The sequence below is a fragment of the Pongo pygmaeus genome, chromosome 19 (genome assembly GCF_028885625.2).
Source record: "Pongo pygmaeus isolate AG05252 chromosome 19, NHGRI_mPonPyg2-v2.0_pri, whole genome shotgun sequence".
In the NCBI taxonomy this organism is placed as follows: domain Eukaryota; kingdom Metazoa; phylum Chordata; class Mammalia; order Primates; family Hominidae; genus Pongo; species Pongo pygmaeus.
The window spans coordinates 80767422-80786760 of record NC_072392.2 but is presented as its reverse complement, the minus strand read 5'-3'; the positions used below and the strand labels follow the sequence as shown (position 1 = coordinate 80786760).

The 19339-nt window shown below is 39.2% G+C and overlaps 1 protein-coding gene across 6 annotated transcripts in view; it reads right to left on the bottom strand.

The window, feature by feature from the left end:
* Nucleotides 1–19339, bottom strand: part of TLK2 (tousled like kinase 2) — a 135731-nt gene that overhangs the window by 62868 nt on the left and 53524 nt on the right. For all 6 annotated transcript variants that reach the window (XM_054458909.2, XM_054458915.2, XM_054458910.2 and 3 more), the window contains one exon: nucleotides 14278–14445. In XM_054458909.2, the coding sequence (XP_054314884.2) occupies nucleotides 14278–14445 (168 nt within the window). The remainder of the gene's footprint in view (nucleotides 1–14277; nucleotides 14446–19339) is intronic.

The following is a 19339-nucleotide window of genomic DNA, read 5'->3' as shown; positions in this document are numbered from 1 at the left end:
AACTAGCACTTCCTACACACGATTTCATTGAAGGCTCATAGCAGCCTTATCAGATAGGCAGCATTATTAATGCCATTTTAATGTATCTATTCAATGACTACTTATTAAGTACTCCCTATGTCTAAGCACTGTGCTAGGTGCTAGGTGCACATGGCCAAGAGAAACCACAGACCCAGTCCTTACTCTGCCTTAATGAAGCTTACAATCCAAAAGAAGATTTACTAAACACTTGGTAAATATTTGTTGAAAGAAACTGTTGAATAAACAATCATATAATAAATACACAATTACAATTAGGATAAGTGCTAAAAGAGCATATAACAAGGCACATAACCTAATTTAGAGGGTCAGGGATAAATCTTTAAAAAGTTTATGATTTGAGGCTGAGCACAGTGGCTCATGCCTGTAATCCTAGCACTTTGGAAGGCCAAGGCGGGTGGATGACCTGAGGTCAGGAATTCAAGACCAGCCTGGCCAACATGGTGAAACCCCATCTCTACTGGAAATACAAAAAATTAGCCGGGCGCAGTGGTGCACGCCTGTAATCCCAGCTACTCGGGAGGCTGAGGCAGGAGAATCGCTTGAACCTGGGAGGCGGAGGTTGCAGTCAGCCAAGATTGTGCCACTTCACTCCAGCCTGGGCAACAGAGCGAGACTTCGTCTCAAAAAAAAAAAAAAAAAAAAAAGTTTATGATTTGAGGCTGGGTGTGGTGGCTCAGGCGTATAATCCCAGCACTTTGGGAGGCTGAGGCAGATGGATCAGCTAAGGTCAGAAGTTGAAGACCAGCCTGGCCAACATGGTGAAATCTCATCTCTACTAAAAAAAAAAAACAATATAAAACAAAAAAAATGAGCCGGGCATGGTGGTGGGCGCCTGTAATCCCAGCTACTCAGGAGGCTGGGGCAGGAGAATCACTTGAGCCCAGGAGGTGGAGGTTGCGATGAGCTGAGATCACACCACTGCACTCCAGCCTGGGTGACAGAGCAAGACTCCGTCTTGCGGTGGGGGTCTCGGGGGGAGCGCCAAGTCTATACAATTCCAAATAACTAAAAATGTTCTCTACTCTAGGATGCAGCAAATCTAATCTTTCCTTACTAATTAAGGGTCATCATTATGAACCTCAAGTATTATAATGCACTAGGATACAAGCATTCTTTCCTTCAGTTATCATTTGATTGCTTTTACAATCCTCTCCTTTTACAATGTGTTTCTATTTTTTTATTTTATTTTTTTACTTTTTTTTTTTTTTTGAGATGGAGTCTTGCTCAGGCTGGAGTGCAGTGGCACGATCTCAGCTCACTGCAAGCTCTGCCTCCCAGGTTCACGCCATTCTCCTGACTCAGCCTCCCGAGTAGCTGGGATTACAGGCACCCGCCACCACTCCCGGCTAATTTTTTGTATTTTTTTTTTTAGTAGAGACGGTGTTTTCACCGTGTTAGCCAGGATGGTCTTGATCTCGTGACCTCATGATCCGCCCACCTCAGCCTCCCAAAGTGCTGGGATTACAGGCGTGAGCCACTGCGCCCGGCCCTACAATGTGTTTCTATACAAATGACTGTCTGAACTATATTTATAATAAGAGCCAATAAGAATCAAATGATTAGACTGGGCGCAGTGGCTCACGCCTGTAATCCCAGCACTTTGGGAGGCCGAGGTGGGCGGATCATGAGGTCAGGAGTTCAAGACCAGCCTGGCCAACATGGTGAAACCCCGCCTCTACTAAACATACAAAAAAAAAAAATCTGGGCGTGGGGGCGGGTACCTATAATCCCAGCTACTCGGGAGGCTGAGGCAGGAGAATTGCTTTAACCCAGGAGGCGGAGGTTGCAGTGAGCCGAGATCATGCCACCGCACTCCAGCCTGGGCGACAGAGCAAGAGTCCATCTCAAAAATAAAAAATAAAAAAAATAATCAAATGATTAAAAGACACTTCTACAGATTTCTAGATATATGGTATATTGGTTTAAATATGCTTATATCTGATTCTAAGTTTTCTTCCAGCAAACTGAGGGTGTTAGAAAGTGATTTAGTGAGATATTTCTAAATTAAAGCTCACATAGGGCCGGGTGCAGTGGCTCATGCCTGTAATCCTGTCACTTTGGGAGGCCAGGGCAGGCAGATCACGAGGTCAGGAGTTCACGACCAGCCTGGCCAATATGGTGAAACCTCGTCTCTACTAAAAATATAAAAAATTAGCCAGGTGTGGTGGTGTGTGCCTGTAGTCCCAGCTACTTGGGAGGCTGAGGCAGAAGAATCGCTTGAACCTGGGAGGCAGAGGATGCAGTGAGTCGAGATCGTACCACTGCACTCCAGCCTGGGTGACAGAGTGAGACTCCAACTCAAAAAAAAATAAAAATAAAAAAGACACACATATATATATATGGCCCAATGATAAGTAAAATGCAAAAGTAAACCGAGGAAGTAGGCAGTTAGGAAGTTCAAAGTGTGTGCACTTAACTTCCGTGGAATACCATAAATAAAAAAACAGTGTGCGCACTTTCCTTAACACCATGCTGCAGTGTAAGCATTTCTGCTCCAATACACTAGAAGGGTAAAGAAAAGCCTCAAAAACTTAAAGCACGTTCCAAAGGACTTTAAATACTCATAATGCAAGTTCTGAATATAATACAAACAATGAGATACCAACAGAGAAATAGGGAAGACAAAGGGGAATCATAGACTATCTAAGGTTAGCATTTATTCCTATGCAGCAAATATGCCCCTCCACTGGTTATTGATCATCAGCCTACCCGGGTCTCTCTGTGCTGGATAGAGATCTGCTTTTGGGAGTTGTAGGAATGGCTCTGTGTTGCCAGATCCCATAGAAGAGGGATCTAAAAGGCCCTTTACAGATTTCTTGATACATGGTATATGGGTTTAAATATGCTTATTTCTGATTCTAAGTTGTCTTCCAGCAAACTAAGGGTGTTAGAAAGTGATTCGGTGTGATGTTTCCAAATTAAAGCTTTCTGTAAAAATACACATATAAATAGCTCATTGATAAGTAAAAATGCAAAAGTTAACTGAGGACGTAGGCAGTTAGGAAATTCCTCAGTTGGGAAGCAGAAAATCCTCATGAAAATGAAAACAATGCTTTCAAAAGGCAAAAGGTACTACACAATATAGGACTCTCATGTGACAATGCTCAGATCCGTTAGAGAAAAAAATGCTGTAACTGATCATTCATTCAACATTAAATGTGACCCTCTGTGCCTGGTCCTGTGTTAAAATCTAGAAATACAAAACTGGAAAACAAAGAGAATATGTTACCAAAAAGAAAAAAAAAAAAAAAAATCCATGCCAACAACCTATATTAATCACTCTAATCCCTCATTCCACTAAGCTAAATACATTTTCAAGACAACCCCAACAGCACAAAAGGAAAAATCCAAGATGAAAAAACAATACCTAATCATAAGAGTTAACAGATAATTCAATAAACAACTTTAAAAGTAAAGTATCAGTTTAGCACTTGATTTTCAATATTTTATAGTATGAAATGACAAACCGCTTTGGTTCATTTCATAAACTGAAACTCTGCATTTAGATAATTGTATTAAAGGTTCTTAAGATGAAAAAAATAAAACAGGTTCAGAGAGGATCAAAAGGATACTTACTGTAGCTACAAAAATTAAAAAAGTAAAGAACATGAATAATCAAATTGACAAAATAAGATTATCAAAGTTTAAAAATTTAATAGGTGGGTTAAATATCAAAATGGACACAGCTGAATACACAGCCAGTAACCTAAAAGACAATGTCAAGAAAATCTTCCAGAAGAGGCCGGGTGTGGTGTCTCATGCGTGTAATCCCAGCACTTTGGGAGGCCGAGGCAGGTGGATCACCTGAGGTCAGGAGTTCGAGACCAGCCTGGCCAACATGGTGAAACCCCGTCTCTACTAAAAATATTTTAAAAAATTAGCTGGGTGTGGTGGTATGTGCCTATAGTCCCAGCTACTCGGGAGGCTGAGGCAGAAGAATCGCTTGAACCTGGGTGGTAGAGGTTGCAGTGAGCCAAGATCATGCCACTGCACTCCAGCCTGGATGACAGGGCGAGACTCAGTCTCAAAAAAAAAAAAAAAAAAAGAAAACAAAAGAAAATAAGAAAATCTCCCAGAAGATAAAACAAAAGGTTAAATGGAGCACAAAAGAAAAGAAACATGAATAGCACAGAGACCCTGAAACTATCTAATGGCTTTCTAGAGAAAAGAACAGAGGAAATGAAATAATCAAAGAAACAGTAAAACAAAATTTCTCTGAAATAAAAAACCCTTTTCATTATTTAAAAAAAAAAAAAAAAAACAATCAACAAACTCAGAATAGGGAACTTTCTTAGCCGGGTGCAGTGGCTCACGCCTATAACTGCAGTACTTTGGGAGGCCAAGGCGAGCTGATAGCTTGAGCTCAGGAGTTCCAGACCAGCCTGGCCAACATGGCAAAACCCTATCTCTACAAAAGAAATCAGGGCATGGTGTGGTGGCTCATGCCTGTCATCTCAGCATTCTGGGAGGCCAAGGCGGGCAGATCACTTGAGGTCAGGAGTTCAAGACCAGCCTGGCCAACATGGTGAAACTCCGTCTCTACTAAAGATACAAAAATTAGCCAGGCACAGTGGTGTGCGCCTGTAATCCCAGCTACTCAGAAGGCTGAGGCAGGAGAATTGCTTGAATCTGGGAAGCAGAGGTTGCACTGAACAGAGATCCATGCCACTGCACTCCAGCCTCAGTGACAAAGGAAGACTTTGCTCAACAAACAAACAAAAAATCAGCCGGGCGTGGTGGCACACACCTGTAGTCCCAGCTATTTGGGGAGGCTGAGGTGGGAGGATGGCTTGAGCCCAAGCAGTTGAGACTGTAGTGAGCCACAATCAGGCCACTGCACTCCAACAGCCTGGGTGACAAAATGAGACCCTGTCTTTAAAAAACAACAACAACAACAAAAAAAGAGAGGAACTTTCTTAATCTAAAAAATGACCACCTCTGAAAACATACAGTAAACATGATACTTTTTCTCTTTTTTTTTGAGACAGTCTCTCGCTCTGTCACCCAGGCTGGAGTGCAGTGGCACAATCTCAGCTCACTGCAATCTCCGTCTCCTGGGTTCAAGCAATTCTCCTGCCTCAGCCTCCCAAATAAGTGGGATTACAGGTGCACACCACCACGCCTGGCTAATGTAATATTTATTTTTAAAGACCTCATATTTTCCCTTAAAAATCATGAACAAGAAAGACAAGGGTGTCCCAGAAAAACTGGATGATACCTTTTTAACTTTAGCTAATATGTTTACACACAGAATTTTCTTTACAATTAACGTTTTAAAACTTGCTTAAACCTTTAAAACAATCCCAGCACTTTGGGAAGCTGAGGTGAGTGAATCACAAGATCAGGAGTTCGAGACCAGCCTGGTCAACATGGTGAAACCCCATCTCTACTAAAAATACAAAAAATTAGCTGGGCGTAGTGGCAGGCACCTATAATCCCAGCTACTCGGGAGGCTGAGGCAGGAGAATCGTTTGAACCTGGGAGGCGGAGGTTGCAGTGAGCTGAGATCGCACCACTGCACTCCAGCCTAGGTGAAAGAGCAAGACTCCATTATGATAGATCAACATACAAAAATCAATTGTATTTCTATACTCTAGCAATGAGCAATCTGAAAATAAAACTAAGAAAACTATTTCATTTGCAATAGCGTAAAAAGAATAAATACTTAGGAATAATTTTAACAAAAGAAATATAGGACTATATACTGCCAGTTGCAAAACATTGTTGAAAGAAATCAAAGGGTCCTAAATAGATATTTTGTGTTTGTGGTTTGAAAGACTTAATACTGTTAAAAAGGCAATACTTCTCAAATTGATCTACGGATTCAACACAATTGCTATCAAATCCTATCTGGTTTATTTATAGAAACTGAAAGGATGATCTTAAAAATCACATGGAAATGCAACAGATCCCAAACAGCCAATACAATCTTGAAACCCAACAAAGTTGGAAGGCTCGCACTTCCCAATTTCAAGACTTATTACAAAGCTACAGTTATTCAGACAGTGTAGTCCTGGCATAAAGACAGGTGATATGGTTTTTTCTGTGTCCCCACCCAAATCTCATGTCGAATTGTACTCCTCATATGTCAGGGGAAGGGTCTGGTGGGAGCTGATTGGATCACGAGGGCATACTTCCCCCTTGCTGTTCTCATGATAGTGAGTGAGTTCTCACAAGATCTGATGGTTTAAAAGTGCATGGCACTTTCCCCTTCACTCTCTCACTCTCTTTCCTGAGAAGGTGCTTGCTTCTCCTTCACCTTCTCCCATGATTGTAAGTTTCCTGAGGCCTCCCAGTCATGCTTCCTGTTAAGCCTGCAGAACTATGAGTTAATTAAACCTCTTTCCTTCATAAATTACCCAGTCTCAGGTAGTTCTTTGTAGCAGTGTGAGAATGGGCTAATACAACAAACATATAGATGGAGCAGGATTTAGAGTCCATAAATAAACCTCTTGCTGTAAGTCAGTTCATTTTTTAAAATGGTGCCGACAGTTCAATGGTAAAAGCACAGTATTTTCAACAAATGGTGCTGGGACAATAGGATATACACATGCAAAAAAAGTGAAGTTGGAACTCCTTCCTCATACCACACACAAAAATTAACACAAGATGGAAAAAAGACCTAAATATAAGAGCTAAAAGTATAAAACACATAGAAGAAAATATAAGAGTAAATTTTCTTGACTTTAGGTTAGGTGAAGCCTTGGTTACAACACTAAAAGCATAAGCAACAAAAGAAAAAAACCAGATAAATTGAACTTTTCTCAAAATTAAAAACTTCTGTGCTTCACAGGACACTGTCAAGAAGTAAAGTGACCACCCACAGAATAGAAAACCTTCGCCAATCATATAGTTGACAAAGATCTAATATTCAGAATATATAAAGAATGCTTAGAACTTAACAATAAAGGCAACACTATTTAGAAATGGGTAAAGGATTTGAATAGTGATCTCTCCAAAGAAGATGCACAAAAGCCCAATTAGCAAATGAAAAAATGCTCAACATCACCAGTTTTTTGGGGAATGCAAATCAAAACCACAATGAGATGCCACTTTACACCCACTAGGATGGCTATAATGAAAAAGAGAGACAATAGCAAGTACTGGCAAGGACATGGAGAAATTGGAATGTACTGCTGCGGGGAATGTAAAATGGTGCAGCTGCTGTGGAAGAGTCTGGCAGTTCCTCAAAAACAGTTACCATATGACCTGGCAATTTCACTCCCCAGCATATATCCAAAAGAAACGAAAACGTATGTCTACACAAAGTCTTATACATGAATGTTCATACCAACATCATTCATAATAGCCAAGAAGTGGAAACAACCTAAATGTCCATCGACTGGTAAAAGGATAAAGCTGTGACCAACTGGCACCAAAAAAGAATGATTCTATTTACTGATGTACACCCATGAAAATCCATGAAGCCATGATAATCAAAGAAGAGAAAGCTATTTGTCACCATTTGGCACAGCTATCGAACAACTCCCTACTTTAAAAGTTAAAAAAAAATTTTAAAGCCTCATTAGTAATTAAAAGGAAAGAACTAAGCATTTAGCCTGTCTTTCTAGTAGAACTGTATGTCAGTGTAGAGCAACAGGCACACATGATGAGAAGAAAGTTCTGTTTTACAGATGCTAATAGGTATGTTATAATGCTAATTTCGCTATCTAGCAAAATGTTAACATGTTTTTTAAAAATGCCTATTTAACTATTTAGAGATAGGAGGTCAAGATTTCTGAATTGTATTTTAAAATACTTTGGCATAAAAAAAGCAAACTACCTTTTCAAAAAATCAAGTTTTGAAGAACATCTGCATAATGTTAAAAGACACAAGTTTTAAGGAAACAACAGACTTGCCATTAAGGGAAAAAAAGATCCAGTAGACCTTGACGACTAGAACTGTTTCAATCTAAACTAATTCTATGTCTCTCTTCTTTTCAGTGAGTCCAATAAAATCATTTCGTTTTGCAATGCCCAACAATGAAACAATCATAATATTGTAAATGTTCCTTGTTTTCAAGTCTTAGAATAATTTACAAAGCAGAAAAGACTCAATTGTAGTTAAAATAACAAACTAAATATCAAACACTCATAATGTAACAATAACTAAACAACTGAAAAAGAAAGAAAGACTGGATGAAAGTTATGTTAAATTTGTCTTTCATAATGAGGAGTAAATAGATCTTACTTAAAGTTGATTAAATAAGGCCAGGTACAGTGGCTCAAGACTGTAATCCCCGCACTTTGAGAGGCCAAGGCAGGAGGATGGTTCAAGACCAGCCTAGGCAACACAGTGGGACCCTGTCTCCACCAATAAATAAATAAATAAATAAATAAATAAATAAGATTAAATAAGGAACACATTATTTGACATTAAAATGGTAATCCTTAGAAAATCCAAAACACAAAGTGTTAACAGTAGTTATCTCTCTGAGAAATCCAAGGGAAGAATTTTACTCTTCTCCATCTCCTCAATTTCTTGCGGGTCATGTGCATGTTCTATTTTCATAATTTAGGAAACTATTTGCTTATGATTTTCCCTGACAACATTCTCATCAATAGAAGAGGAAATGACCTTTTTCTAATCCCTCTACATCTCCCTTCTTCCTGGATCTTTATGTATGTTGTAATGTCATAAAGTTAAAAGTGAGAGGTCAGCTCAGATATCTTATTCTCTAGCCTGATATATATAGTCTTTGTACAAACAGATAGTCTTCATACTGGGAGCTAGTGTGGTGGTATAGAACGAGCACTAGACTGTAAGTCCAAATACTAATTTTTTTTTTCTTTGAGACTGAGTCTCACTTTGTCACCCAGGCTGGAGTGCAGTGGTGCAATCTCTAGTTGCAGCTACTGTGGTGCAATCTCTAGTTGCAGCTACTCTGGAAACTGAGGCAAGAGAATTGCTTGAACCCAGAAGTTCCAAGGCTATAGTACGCTATAATGCTATGATTGCGCCTGTGAATAGCCACCGTACCCCAGCCTGGGCAACATAGCGAGACCTCTCTCTTAAAAATAAAACTTCAAATTTCCTATGTTAAAACATAGAATTATGTAATAATTTTAAACATTTAAAAGATCAAATTCTTAATATTCTGCCACCTGCTATTTTTATCAACACATATTTAGAAATCTTTCATTGGTGTATATACAGCTACCTCACTTCTTTTGTCAGCTGTATATAGCATTCCACTGTACAAATGTATTACAATTCATTTAACCAGTCCCTCTATAAAGAATGCTTTTACTAACTCATGCAACATATAATTACACTGAGTGCCTATTAGAGCAGGTCCCGTTCTGGGCACTGGAGATACACAAGTGAACAAAGCAAAGTCCTTGACCTGATGGAGCTTACATTCCAGTGGGGGGAAGTCAGACAAAAGTCCATCATAGTATATCAGCTGGTGTAGACTAAGGAGAAAAACAACGCAGGGCCTAGGAGCTCAATAACAGGTGGGGTGGGTGGGGAGAAGTTGCTATTTTATAGTGTGGCCAGGGTAGGCCTCTCTAATAGGGTAAATATAAGCAGAAACCAGAGGGAACTGAGAGAGCGGGGCATGATGATATATGGGTGAAGAATGTTAGGGCAAAGGCAACAGCCAACGCAAAGGCCCCGAGGTGAGAGCATCACTGAGAGAGAGTATTTGAGAAAACAAGGTGGCTAGCGTGCATGGAATCTGATGAGAAAGGGAGATAGTAGTAAAACATGTCAGGGTGGAGGAAAACAAACCATGCAGGGCCACTTTAAGGACTTTTCGACAGGGGAGTGGCAGGACTGGACTTATGTTTCAACACAATCACTCTTCTTTGTTAAGAACAGATTAAAAGAAAACAAAGGTCAAAGCAATGGGTCCAGTTATCTCAGTGGGAGACAATGGTTTAAGTTGGAGTGGCAGTAGTGAAGAGAATTAGAAGTGGTAAAATTCTGAACATAGGCCAGATGCAGTGGCTCATGCCTGTAATCCCAGCACTTTGGGAGGCCAAGGCGGGTGGATCACCTGAGGTTAGGAGTTCAAGACCAGCCTGGCCAACATGGTGAAACCCTATCTCTACTAAAAATACAAAAATCAGCTGGGTATGGTGGTATGCGCCTGTAATCCCAGTTACTTGGGAGGCTGAGGCAGGAGAACCTGCTTGAACCTGGGAGGTGGAAGTTGCAGTGAGCCCAGATTGCACCACTGCACTCCAGCCTGGGTAACAAAGCAAGACTCTGTCTCAAAAAAAAAAAAATCTGAACATATTTTGAAGGTAAAATCAATAAGCTTTACTGATAGATTTGGATTTGGCATATAATATAAAAAGAAGAGAAAGACAAGAATGACTCCAAGGATTTTAGCTGTAACAATTAGAAGGAGAAACGTTGACAGTTATTGAGATATAGGAGGCTGTGGAGGTCAGGCACAGTGGCCCACACCTAAAATCCCAGCACTTTGGGAGGCCAAACACACTAATACTCTGTCTCTATTAAAAAAAAAAAAAAAAAAAAAAAAGAAAGAAAGAAAGAAGAAAGGAGAAAGAAGAAAGAAGAGGAAGAGGAGGAGAAGGAGGAGGAGGAGGAGGAGAAAGGTGGCTGTAGGAGAAATGGGTTTCGGGTGGGGAACAGAAGGAAGAGTTCAGTTTTGAACATTACATTTGATATGTTTGTTAGACATAAAAAGGAAATGACTGGAGGCAACTGACACAGGCCTGAAATTCAGGGCAGAGCTCTGGGGTAGACGCATAAACTTGGAAGTCCTCTGCACACAGGAGTTAAGTTTTAGTAACAAAGGAACTAGATGAGATTAAGAAGGCTGAGTGTGGTGGCTCCCGTCTGTAATCCCATAACTTTGGGGAGGCCGAGGCGGGAGGATCACTTGACGTCAGGAGTTTGAGACCAGCCTGGCCAACATGGCAATACTCTGTCTCTACTAAAAACAAAAATCAGCCAGGCATGGTAGCAGACGCCTGTACTCCAGGCTACTTGGGAGGCTGAGGTGGGGAAATCACTTGAGCCCAGGAGATGGAGGTTGGAGTGAGCTGAGATTGCATCACTGCACTCCAGCCTGGGCAACAGAGTGAGACCCTGTCTCAATCGAAAAAAAAAAAAAGAGGGAGATTAAGAAGAAAATGAAGGTAGATAAATGAGTCTGAAGACAGAGCCCTGCAACACTCTAATGTTCACAGATAGAGGATGTGAGGAAAACTCAAGAGTGGAAGCCAAGTGAAGACCGTATGCTTAGAGAAGAAAGAAGTGATCAACAGTCACTAATGAATTACATCAGATGAGTTCTGATGCGAAGGTCATATCCTCTGAAATACTGGACGGGAAACTGCTTCCAGATTTTTTGCAACGATAAACAATACCTCAATAAATATCTCTGTGTAATTTTATGGGAATGGAATTTCTGGACCCAAGGATATGTAAACTTAACATTGAGATACATTACCAAGTTGTCCACATGACTTCAACAATTTATAGACAGAATAAAACTGAATGTATCTCTAAACTATCACCTACACCAAGAACTATCAAACTTATTAATCCTTGCCAATTTGCTAGATCAAAAATGTTATCTTGTTTTATTTTGCACTTCTCTATGGCCAAAATTGAGCGTTATTTCATGTTATTAGCCACTTGCCTTCTTTTCAAAAACAGTCTTTGCCTACTTTTCTAGGAATCTGCTTTCCTTTGCTGATTTACACTTGTATATTAATACTAACCCTTTTACTATTTTCTTTCCTTATACTGCTAAGCTTATATGCTGGCTGGTACTGCTGAGAAGCAAAGAGAAACAAAACTGTACCAGAGCATTTAGACTTTTGGTTTTCATACCGTTTCCATGTTCCTTCTTCATACATGATCATTTTGCTACTGGTCTCTGCCATCTCTTTCCACATGAGAACAGCGTGGCTACAGCATCTGCTACTCCTCTGATAATGGAGTGCGTCAGCTGATAGGACTGAGTAGGTGGTCCTTCACGTGCATCCACCACAAGCCTACATAACCATACTTTTTACAGAAGATGGAAAGGGGAACAAGTTCTTGCTGACCAAATCTTGTGTATTTAACTATGTGCTCATTACACGGTGGGCACTCAGTACGTATTTGTGGAGTAAACAAAGGGAACTCCTCTCAAGTGAAAAAGAGGTCATTTTAATGCCTTAAAAATGACCAAAAGACAAATAACTCCCTAATTATCCAAGGTTTTTCCTGGAAAAGTAAGATCCAAGATAAAGATTTAACAAAGGCCAGGCGCGGTGGCTCACGCCTGTAATCCCAGCACTTTGGGAGGCTGAGGCGGGCGGATCACGAGGTCAGGAGATCGAGACCATCCTGGCTAACATGGTGAAACTCCATCTCTAATAAAAATACAAAAAATTAGCCAGGCGTGGTGGCGGGTGCCTGTAGTCCCAGCTACTCGGGAGGCTGAGGCAGGAGAATGGCGTGAACCCAGGAGGCAGAGCTTGCAGTGAGCCGAGATCACGTCACTGCACTCCAGCCTGGGTGACAGAACCAGACTCCGTCTCAAAAAAAAAAAGAAAACAAAGATTTAACAAACGTAAGTGTATGATAAACATTAACAATCTCGAAATGTGTGAATGACACACATACATTCTTTAGAACAATACTATAGCATACTGCATTCTCAAAGGAACTATTCCATACTGCTGTCAGTCCCTCTCACAATATTATATAGGTCAATTCTCCCATTTTTAAAGTATGTATATTTCCTTTGTTACCTGGGGATAGGACTGACTATTCTGTCTTCACACAAGAAGTTTCCCCATTCCTTTGATGATTAAAGATCAAAACACTTCTAACATTAAACACTGAAATAAAAGTGAGCTCTACATACATTTAAGTAAGATTAATAAAACAAGTAAGATAATGATTTATCTGTTTATTCCAGTACAGAGTGGTGAATAGCCAGAGCCTATCCCAGGCAGCTCAGGGTGCAAGCAGAAACCAGACCTGGACAGGAAGCCATTGTGTTGCACACACACACCCACACTCACTCAGACTGGGACTCGGTAGACACACCAATGAACCTAATGCACACATCTCTGGGACACAGGAGGAAACCAGAGTGCCCTAAGAAAACCCACACAGACATGGAGAAAACATGCAAACTCCACACAGACGGTGGCGTCAGCTCACAGTATCTAATTAACACTACCAGGAAACCATGTTGAATGAAATGACGTTATTCAAGGAGCGTTGTATCTCTTTCTTAAGGTAAAGCTATCCTAACTATAAGAAAACATTCCATATCATGCACAATAGTTTCCTGTCTGGTTAACTGTTTTATTATTTCTATTTTCTTTCCTTAAGACACCCACCATTTTCAGCACCTTTTTGAATACAGTTGGTGGAGTGTGGATTGAAGACTTATAGATACCATAGGGCAAATAAACACGAAACTTAGATTATAACTGGACAAAATGAACCAGTAAGAGGGACAAAATTTGGATGAGTGGTGACTTAGTTCTGAAAGATGCGCCTGAAAGCGGAATAGGAATAGGAATAGGGCGACGGGGCTTTCTGTTACTTTGGCACCCTTGGCAACAAACAGGTGACCCAGTAGGGCCCAGAAACCGGGAAAAGTAACATTTGGTTCAAATTGTACTCATAGCGCCTTATGAAATGAGGTCAAACTTTCATAATACTCAAATTCTTGTTCTTCAAAGATAGAGAAAGAAGTAAGCTGAAAGGAGCGAACAGGTAGCCAAATATTCCTGAGAAAGGTTAAGTGTACCAACACTCTGAAGGGGGGAGAAAGCAAGTGTGTACATAGCCCAAATTTACGCAGGGTAAATGACCAGTAACTTGCTGTGAGAATGCCTGCCTACGTACCAAAACTGTACTGACTTTAGTATTAACTTACACAGATGATGGCTGGAACTTGGAGAGTCTATTTTTAATTATATCCTGGTTACTAATGGAATTTGATCTGTATTTTCTTCTTTGTCAATCTAAGATTATGCTTTCCTTCCTTCCCATTGTGGGTTCAGGCTTTGACAAAGCAGTCTCCCTCAGGAGCCTGAACCAAGGGAGACTGGGAAAAACACAATATATTTAGAAGTGAAGTAGAATTAGACATGTTTGGGAATGATGATAAGAGGAGATCACATTTTGAAAAAAAAGTATTAGAAATGTCCTTATCTCTCTATCAAAATAATTAATCCAACTTCATCAAGGAGCACTAGGGCAATAGAAAGGATCTGAATTAACTTAGGTTTTGTACTCACCGAAACAAAAGTGAAGCAGAGGCCAGCTCCCCTTTGCGCCAGCTGCTCTGTGTCAAGCCGAGGTTTTGCTAGCATCACTGACATGAGGGTTGGCAGAGCAGACTGCTCCTCCGTTGCCTCCTTTGCAGCACTGCCATCTAAACCATAGAGGGGCTGTTCTACTCGTCGCTGGAAAACAGTAAAGAAACACACAAATGACATGAGAAAGATAATCTGATACTGCCCAAACATGCAACGGGTTAAAAACAGTTATCAGATATAAGACGAATGGTTTCTTTTAAAAGGCCTCTCTAAAAATAATTATGGAGAGCACACCAACATTATCATTGTATTATAACCTATCTAAAAATGTGACTATCTTACTCAAATTCTTTGACATTATATTTTAATGGTTCTATATTTATGAGAGTCTGAATTTACATGTTACTTTGTAGAATTCTACAAATCAACTTCATAATGCCCTCAATCCTACACAGGAAATATTATTTCTATCCTGTAGGTAAATGAAAATTAAGACATTGTCCCACGACTTTTTTTTCTTTTTTCTTTTCTTTTTTTTTTTTTTGAGATGGAGTTTCATTCTTGTTGCCCAGGCTGGAGTGCAGTGGAGAGTCTCTGCTCTCACTGCATGCAACCTCTGCCTCCTGGGTTCAAGCGATTCTCCTGTCTCAGCCTCCCAAGTAGCTGGGATTACAGGTGCCTGCCACCATGCCTGGCTAATTTTTTTGTATTTTTAGTAGAGACGGGGTTTCACCATGTTGGCCAGGCTGGTCTCGAACTCCTGACCTCAGGTGATCTGCCCGCCTCAGCCTCCCAAAGTGCTGGGATTACAGGCATGAGCCACCGTGCCTGGCCTGTCACGTGACTTTTTAGGTGAAGCTTATTTCACTCTCAATTCTATTCTCACTGTACTATATTTAGATGCAAAAATCTAAAATAAATGCAAGCAAAACAAGTTCCACAGTATACTAAAAGGATAATGCACCACAGTTGCGCATAACTTACTCCAGAAACCTAAAAATGATTCAACATTAGCAAATCTACTAATGTAATTCATTACATTAAATTTAGGGAGGGATAAATTAAGATTCTTCCTGTTGGATACCAAAAAGGATACGCACACTGTTAGGCAACTCTTAAAAGACTGGAATTGGCAAGGCACGATGGCTCATGCCTGTAATCCCAGTACTTTGGGAGGCCAAGGCAGGCGGATCACTTGAGGTCAGGAGTTCAAGACCAGCCTGGCCAACGTGGTGAAACTCATCTCTACTAAAAATACAAAAATTATCCAGGCGTGGTGGTGGGCACCTGTAATCCAAGATACTCGGGAGGCTAAGGCAGGAGAATCACTTAAACCCAGGAGGCGTAAGTTGTAGTGAGCCCAGATGGCGCCACTGCACTCCAGCCTGGGTAACAGAGCGTGACTCTCTCTCAAAAAAAAAAAAAAAAAAAAAAAGACTGGAATTATCCACTTTTAATGCAATGAAGAGTATGTTTTTCAAAAATTAAAATATCATAATTAATGGCGCTAAGACTGGAGACCCTTTCATTAAAGCTAGAAAACAAGACAAAAGTAACACATTCTCATGTTAAACGTTATTATGAAAGTTTTAGCCAATGTAAAAAAGAAAAAAAGACGTAAAAATATTAGAAATTAAAGATTTTTAGTGTCATTTTTGGATGATATAACCATTCACAAAGGAAACTAAGCAAATCAATGGAAAAATTACTATAACAATTAAAAGGAGTTCAATAAGATGGCCAAATACAAAATAAATACACTAAAATTGATAGCTTCCCCAACTGATTTTAATCAGAGCATGTAACAGAAGGAAAAGCAGATTCAAATTAGCAAACAAAAATCTGTAAAATACTTGAAAGCAAACTTAAGAAACATGCAGAACACCTATGAAGAAAAACTATACAGCTTCACAGATGAATATAAAAGATGATCTAAGTTAAACTGTAATATCATGTTCCTGGGTTCAGATTCTACAAACATCAAATTTCTCTAAAACCGAAGTTTAATGTTTTTAATTTTGTGTTTGGCCTTTTTCTCTTCCAAGGGATAGTCTTATGGTGGTATAGTGGTCATCTAGGTTCTCTCTCATGCTTTCTTTGGCAGTTGTTTTTGTAGAATTTCACAATAAATTCTAAGGTTCACTTAAAAAAATAATCATAATCAGCCACATAATTTTTCAGAAAAAGTATCAGGGAAACTTGACCAGATATTGAAACACACTACAATGTTACATTAACTAAAACAGTATCATACAGATACAGAAGCAGACAGATTGACCAGTGGCACAGAATACAGAATTCAGAAACAGATCTATATAATATAGATATATAAGTTGTGATTAATGTGCATTTCATATTAGTGGGAACTTATTAAAAAGATGGTAGGACGTTTGTGCAGATATTAGAAAAAAGGGAAAAGTAGATTCCTACCTTTTATCACATATAAAAAATTCCAAGAAGAAAAAATAAACAAATGCTTTTAGAATTTTCCAGTGGTAAAGGACTTTTTAAACATGACATTAAAAATATAAACCATGGGCGGGGCACAGTGGCTCATGCCTGTAATCCCAGCACTTTGGGAGGCCGCAATGGGCAAATCACTTGAAGTCAGGAGTTTGAGACCAGCCTGGTCAATGTGGCAAAACCCTGTCTCACTAAAAATACAAAAATTAGCTGGATATGGTGGCACATGCCTGTAGTCCCAGCTACTCGGGAAGCTGAGGCATGAGAATCACTTGAACCCGGGAGGCAGAGGCTGCAGTGAGCCAAGATCACAACACTGCACTCCAGCCTGGGCTACACAGCAAGACCCTGTCTCAAAAAAAAAAAATTACACACACACACACCCCTCCATGTAGGAATACACCATATGGGAACATCTAAGAATAAGACAAATCCCATAAGTCATAAAGGAAAAACACTGATAAATTTAACTACTTCAACTTTTTTACATCTGAATGGTAAAGGTCAACAAAAAGTTGAAAGACAAGATTACGAACAAGCAAAAATATTTACAATATAACAAATTAATAATATAAATAATTTATTAAATCTTAATAAATAATGCTTTACCTATAAGTAAAACAAAAACCAAAACACACAAGTATTTCAAAAGAGACATATGCAAAGGACCTGAACAAGCATTAAAAGAGAAATCCAAAAGGCCATTAAACATATGATGTTTAATATATATAACTAATGAACAAATGCAAGTTAAAACAAGGTATTTTTCTTTATGCCAAAGGTTACAATGACAAAATTCAGTATTAGCAGGGTGTGAAAAAACTGGTACTCTCAAATTGCTAATAACCTTCTAGCAATTTATGTGATGACATTTTTAAATGACCATATTCTGACCTGGGAATTACAATTAGGGGATTTATCTGGGAAAAATGCATAAGTTAATAAGTATGTATAAGGATGTTCATTACAGCACTGTTTATAGAATACAAATGCTTACAAGATACTGGTTAAATAAACTAATACAATGGAAATAAGAAAACCTATTATATAAACATACATGTATATCTCAAAAAGTCTAGAAATATTTGCCCATCATACTCTCTAATAACAGTTCTTTTGGAGGGAACTTTCTATTTCACCATTTCTGAATTGTTGAACTTTCATAATCCACATGAATAAAGGAAATAGTTTTCCTTAATCAGGAATAGTTATTTAACGTTTTCATGTCAAAAAAATAACAGTAAAATGATCCTGACAAAGAAATTAGTTTTTGAATCTATGAGTAGAGTCCTACCCCAGCAAATGTAACAGTTTAAACCCAGGCTCCAGAACACCTGTGATACCCACTGATGACAACATTCTCACTGCAAGGGAGAATGAGCTGCAACAGTAAAATTAAACCTTCTGCCATATATTCAATAAATACCTGCCAAGGATTGAAAGATTTAAAAACATTTCTGTAAATATCCTATGTAGGCTATAGCCTTTCCTGTTTGAACCAACCTCTCCCTTGGAGGGGGGAGGAGGGGAAACTATACAGATAGGATAAAATATGGGCGAACAACAACAACAACAAAAACATTAAAAGCACTGAAGAGTTGATAAAGAATTAGGGATCTGCCAGGGCAAAATCTAAGGGAAATTAGGAACATAAGACAGGTAAAAGAAGCACCAAAGCCACATATGGCCTAAGGGCACCTGCAGATCTTGAATTTCCATTTTCAGGGCAACATGGTATCAAGCAGATAGTCACAGACCAAAGCCCACCCAAGGGAGAGGGTTCAATAGGAAACCCTTCCCACTTCAAGCTGGTACCCCAAAGAGCTACCTACATTCTCAAGGAAAGGGTAAACCAGAAGAAAAATTACCCCCACCCTCAGATGGCTGCCAGGAAGTTGCCTTGGCAGTGTAAGAGTTGGGGGTCCTCTTGAGAAATGTTGACACAATCCAAATCAATATTTCCTAATAGTTGAAATAAGCAAACAAAATAAACTAAACAAAATATAAGCCATAAATTCACTGAAGTGGTATATAAAAGAGGTAAAATCTCTAGGTACTCAGAGGAAGCAAATAAAAATTGTCCCTGGAGTAACACATCTTCATTCATCCTAGATCTTGAAGAAACCCCCCCAAAAAATTCTTCAACAACAATGAGGAGTACACAGTTACAAAAAACAAAGCATAAAAGAAAGCCATGAACAACAACTAAGAAAAACAAGAGACACCAGAAACAGATTCATAAAAGCTTCAGATGCTAGAATTATCAAACGGATTATAAAATAATTGTGTCTACCATATTTTAAAAAATAAAAGACAGGCTTGAAAATATCTGCAGGAAATGTAATTCTTTTTCTTCAAAAGGCAGTAACCAATTCAATAGGGCTAATAGCAAATTAGAAACAATAAAACAGGATCTGGGAACTGAAAGGCAAGAAGAAATTATCCATGATGGAGTATATAAAGGCAAGAAGAACAAAAATACAAAAAAAGAAGTCAAAAGCCATGGTAATAAAATTAGAAAGTATAATGTATGGTTAATTAGAATTTCATAAGAGAAGGAAAAAAAAGAACAAGTCAG